The sequence below is a fragment of the Octopus bimaculoides genome, chromosome 5 (assembly GCF_001194135.2).
Source record: "Octopus bimaculoides isolate UCB-OBI-ISO-001 chromosome 5, ASM119413v2, whole genome shotgun sequence".
Classification (NCBI taxonomy): Eukaryota; Metazoa; Mollusca; class Cephalopoda; order Octopoda; family Octopodidae; genus Octopus; species Octopus bimaculoides.
The window spans coordinates 122,498,343-122,501,902 of NC_068985.1; the positions used below are offsets into that span (position 1 = coordinate 122,498,343).

Below are 3,560 nucleotides of genomic sequence, written 5' to 3' on the forward strand. Positions count from 1 at the left end.
ATATATATAAAGAATAAGGAGAAAACAGAGAGGTAATTAATAAAATTATTTATTAATTATAAAATATGACAACATCTCTGACAGCTGTTTCGATTCAGAAAGTTTTAGATAATTAATTCATAAAATTAAAATCACACACACACACACACACACACACACACACACACACACACACACACACTGACTGACTCACTGACTCACTGACTCACTCTCTCTCTCTCTTATGTGTAATATAAGTTTATGTGAAATATTATCAAGTGCATATAGTTCGCTTGATTAGTTCTGTTGTATTTTGTCTTTTATGTTTTATAGTCAACTCTTTGGAAGGAATTGTTGCTGGCCGCCATAGGAGAACAACTTAATGATTCCCTGGCAAAAGGTAAACCAAGATGTGTATTACTTTTTTTTTAACACTTAGTTTTGTTTTCTTGTGTTGATAACGATGTTGTTTATTACGAGGCTAATATTGGGAGTGATGTTGGTGTTTGTAATGTTTGTGGTGACAGAAGTTGTGATGGTGTATTTGGTGCTTGTGCTTGTGGTGGTGATTGTCTTCTTAGTTATGATGATGCAGTGATGGTACTGGTTGTTGTGATAGTAGTGGTGGTAGTGATTGTGTTAGTAGTGCTAGTTGCAGTAGTGGTGACAGTAAACCTGGTGGTTGTGTTGGTAACGTTATTGCAACAAGAGTGACACATTTGATCTAGTATGATACCTTGCATCCTTTTGTTTGCAATTACTGTCATTGATACACTCATTGAAATGATGATGATGATGATGATGATTGTTGTTGTCATTCTGTAGCCCCAGATCAGTCTTGATTAAGCTGACCTATGGTCAAAAGCATTCCAGTCATGATCATCTTGTTTGTTTTCTTTCACAAACAGTGTATCTAAGACAACAATATCCAGTGTATCCATTTTTTTCTTAACCTTTAACATTGAATTTGACCATATTTGGCCAAAATGTCCTGCCTGTTTTGTGTTCAAACTGGCCAGATCTGGCTTCTCACACTAACCCTGCAATATCATTCTAAAAATTAATAGTTACCTTATCAAAATCTTGCAACTACAATATAATTCATGATTAATTCAAAAGAATGTGAATTAAAAAAAGCAATACTTTTTGATATAATAATGTGAATACTAAAGAGTTAAAGTTGGCTGTGGTTTGATTTGAGAATGATTTGGCTATTTCTTGCAGGTTGACTGATCAAATCGACCTTCCTTCAATGGCATATTGCAGTGATGATGATATAATCATAGCTATCCTAAAATAACGAGCTTATAGCATGTGGCTGTGTTAAGAAGCTTGCTTGCCAACCGTGTTTCACTGTGTGACACTTTGGACAAGTATTTTCTGCTATAGCCCCAAGCTAACCAAAACCTTTTGAGTGAATTTGGCAGATGGAAAATGAAAGAAGCGCATTGTGTGTTTGCATAAATATGTGTGTACTTTTGTCCTGACATTCTGTGATGGTTGTTGGTGAGCATCACCATCGAACAAACAATGCTGTTCATTCCCAGTCTTCCATGTAAAAACATATCTGACCATGGGAAATATTACTTTGCTTGGAGACAGATGAGAGTTGGTGACACGAAGGGCATCTGGTCATAAGAAATCTGCCTCAACAAATTCCATCTAACCATGCCAACATTGAAAAGTGGACATTAGATGGTGTTGATTTTATATATATATATATATATATATATATATATATATATATATATATATATATATATATGTATGTATGTGTATCTGTATATATATGTATATATATGTATGTGTATCTGTATAGAAATGTATATGTATGTGTATCTATCTATATATATGTATGTATATATATATATATATATATATATATATGTATATATATGTATCTGTATCTATCAATATGTATGTATATATATGTATGTGTATCTGTCTATATATATGTATATATATGTATCTGTATCTATATGTATGTATATATATGTATGTGTATCTGTATATATATGTATGTATGTGTATGTATGTATGTATGTATGTATGTATGTATGTATGTGTATGTTAACAGGGAAACTAGCTTTTGTATGTGGAAGATGCACTGGTACAATAAACGATGAAAATGTGCAGAAAATAGACTCCATTAACTACCTGGGAGGCATGCTAGAGGTAGTAGATAGCTTCTGTTATCTAGGCGACCAAGTTAGTAGTGAGGTGGATGCTCCTAGAGCATAGCCGTGGGAATAAGATTAGGCTGGGCAAAGTTCAGAGAGCTCCAATCCCTGATGGCAACAAAGGGCCTCTCTCAGAGTGAAAGGCAGATTGTTTGATGCAAATAGCTATGCTGCATGGCAATGAAACATGGACTGTGACAGCCAAGGACATACATAGGCTTGAAAGAAATGAAGCCAGTATGCTTCGCTGGATGTGCAACGTCAGTGTGCATGTTTGACAGAGCGTATTGAGAGAAAATTAGGCATAAGAGTGCAAGAGAAATGACTGCGCTGGTATGGTCATGTGATGTGTATGAATGAGGACAACTGTGTAAAGAAGGATCGATCTCTAACTGTGGAGGGAACCTGTAGTAGAGGCAGACCCAAGAAGACATGAGGTGAGGTGGTGAAGCATGATCTTCAAACATTGAGCCTCACAGAGGCAATAACTACTAACCGCGACCTTTGACAATGTGCTGTGCTTGATAGAACCCATCAAACCAAGTGCACCCATACTAGGGGCTTGTAAAGAACACCTTTCAAGTGTTGGGCCTCATAGAGGCAAAGTGACTGAGTTCTTTTTGAGTGTTGGGCCTCATGGAGGTAATGTCCAAGACCTTTGGCATTATGTCATGCTTCATCAAGCCAAGCAAAATCACGGTTCTTGGAACTTTACAGGAAGTAATTCGTCTCCCATTGGAACTTTCCAGGCAGTAATTCTTCCCCCTCTTCGAAACTTTCCAGAAAGTTTTTCCTCCCCCTCCTCCCCTTCCTTGGAACTTTCCAGTAAGTAATTCGCCCCCTGCTTGGAACTTTCCCTGAAGTAATTCTCCCTGCCGTTCTGTCCAGGAAGTAATTTGTCCCATTCCTTGGAACCGTCCAGGAAGTATTTCCCTTTCCTCAGAACTTTCCTGGAAGTAATTCGTACACCTTCCATTCCTTGGAAATTTCCAGGAAGTAATTTGCTCCCACTCCTCAGAACTTTTCAGGAAATACTTGGTTAACCAAGACAGCATGGCGGAAGAACGGTATAGTTAAATAATTTTTAATAATCTGTTCTGATAGATAATTGTGTTTTTTGGTCATTTGTTCTAATGGAAGCCATTCCTGAGGAAGTGCCAAACATCAGACATCCAACGGATCAGTCGCTGGATAGAGTTGAGCACAGAAATGTTGACATCGAATGGTAAATAATTAAATAAATGGAATAAAAATCGATCGTGTTGAAAGTCTCTATCGTTTTTAAATATACAAATTTGAAACCTTGGAAATATATATATATACATATATATATATATTCTCTTTTACTTGTTTCAGTCATTTGACTGTGGCCATGCTGGAGCACCACCTTTAGTCGAGCAA

The 3,560-nt window shown here is 36.6% G+C and overlaps 1 protein-coding gene across 2 annotated transcripts in view; it reads left to right on the top strand.

Annotated features, from left to right (window-relative positions):
- Window positions 1-3,560, top strand: part of LOC106880936 (eukaryotic translation initiation factor 4E type 3) — a 52,948-nt gene that overhangs the window by 32,106 nt on the left and 17,282 nt on the right. For both annotated transcript variants that reach the window (XM_052967986.1, XM_014931113.2), the window contains exon 5: window positions 313-379. In XM_052967986.1, the coding sequence (XP_052823946.1) occupies window positions 313-379 (67 nt within the window). The remainder of the gene's footprint in view (window positions 1-312; window positions 380-3,560) is intronic.